Source organism: Silene latifolia, chromosome Y, assembly GCF_048544455.1.
Source record: "Silene latifolia isolate original U9 population chromosome Y, ASM4854445v1, whole genome shotgun sequence".
Taxonomy (NCBI): Eukaryota; Viridiplantae; Streptophyta; class Magnoliopsida; order Caryophyllales; family Caryophyllaceae; genus Silene; species Silene latifolia.
Genome location: NC_133538.1, coordinates 61,244,397 through 61,246,277, shown reverse-complemented (window position 1 = coordinate 61,246,277; position 1,881 = coordinate 61,244,397). Strand labels below are relative to the sequence as shown.

General features: G+C 38.5%; 1 protein-coding gene across 1 annotated transcript; it reads left to right on the top strand.

The window, feature by feature from the left end:
- Positions 1–647: 647 nt before the first annotated feature.
- Positions 648–1,271, top strand: LOC141628174 (uncharacterized). The gene is made up of 2 exons (XM_074441346.1): positions 648–860; positions 969–1,271. Exons 1-2 carry the CDS (start codon positions 648–650, stop codon positions 1,269–1,271), a joined length of 516 nt encoding a protein of 171 aa, XP_074297447.1.
- Positions 1,272–1,881: the final 610 nt, after the last annotated feature.

The window sequence follows — 1,881 nt, the reverse complement described above, 5'->3', positions numbered from 1 at the left end:
TGATTTGTTTAATTTTCCACTCTATGTCTCATTATATTTATTCTTCTACAACATCTATTTGTCGATCAATAATATATGCACCTTTTTTTCCTATATCAGCCTTACAACTGACTGATGAAGAGTTAAAAAATTATGTTCTGATAGATATTGAAAATTCTCTTCAATTAAATGTGAGTAGCCTAACTAGATTTCAAGGCATGCCTCTTCCATATTCTTCAACAACGTCACACCATCGAAACACGTTAGTAATGGATGCATTGTCCTACGACAAACAGTCACTCATGGAAGAAAATGAGCGTCAGATTTCTTCAATGACTGATGAACAAAGGTCGGTGTACAATGAAATAATGGATGTTGTTTTAAATAATAGAGGAGGAGTGTTATTTGTTTATGGATATGCCAGTACTAGAAAGACATTCATTTGGCGTTCTTTGTGTTCTGGAATAAGAAGTAAGGGAGAAATTATTGTAGCTGTTACATCAAGCGGAATTGCAGCAACCTTGATACCTGGTGGTGTAACCGCTCATTCGAGATTAAGCATTCCGCTCAACGTGAATGAGGACTCTACTTGCTCTCGAATTAAGCCTGGTAGTGATTTAACTGAACTTTTGATAAGGGCCTAACTCATAATATGGGATGAAGCACCTATGACTCACAAACATAGCTTTGAGGTTGTTGATAAAAGTTTGAAAGATGTAATGCGCGTTGTGAACGAGAGAAATGCTGAACTACCGTTTGGAGGTAAGGTAATAGTATTCGGGGGAGATTTTCGCCAAACTTTACCGGTTGTTTCCAAAGGAAGTAGAGCAGACGTTGTGCGTGCAACTCTTTGTTCATCGTATTTGTGGCGTTCATGCAAGGTATTCTTCCTTAATTACCATACCAATATATATGTCTACCAACGTTCCTAGTTACTACGGTTGTTAAAAATTAGATATATAAATATGCTCAAATTTGAATTTGTGCAGCTGCTTAGACTGACAATGAACATGCGTTTGCAAGGTGGAAGGACAAGCGACAATGTTGACGATATAAGGAAATTATCAGAGTGGATCTTGGAAATTGGAGATGGTTTAGCGGGCGGTGAAAATGACGGGGAAGTCGATCTACAATTCCCAGACGACTTACTCATTCAATATGTAGCAGATCCGATTGCATCAATAGTAAATGTCACGTATCCAGATCTACATACCCAGTTATGGAACCCAGATTACCTGCAAGAAAGGGCAATCCTCGCCCCTACTCACGAGATAGTTACGTTGAAGCGGTAAATGACTACGTGTTGTCAAAAATCGATGAGGATGAGGTTATATATCTAAGCTCCGATGAATTTTCTAACAATGATAGAGGCATGGGTGACCCCGACCTTCATTCTACTGAATACCTCAATAGTATTAAATGTTCCGGACTCCCGAATCATCAATTGAAGTTGAAGGTCGGTGCTATGGTGATGCTTCTCAGGAACATTGATCAATCACGCGGTTTGTGTAAAGGAACACGATTAATTGTGACTGATTTAGCGTTACGCGTGATTAGATGCATGTTTTTAACAGGTAGTCATAAAGGTGATCACGTGCATATTGCTCGACTAACACTAACTCCGTAGTAAATTCCCGGTACGTTTTAGCAGAAGGCAATTCCCCATCGCGGTCTGTTTTGCCATGACTATAAACAAGATTCAAGGACAATCATTATCTCAGGTCAGCATCTACCTTCCAAGACCAGTTTTTAGTCATGGACAGCTTTACGTAGCGATTTCCAGAGTTACAAGGAAAGAAGGTTTGAAACTTTTGATTTGTTATAGTAATAAGGTTACATCAACTACAACAACTAATGTTGTCTACCATGAAATATTTCAATATTTGGAATGATATTAGACTA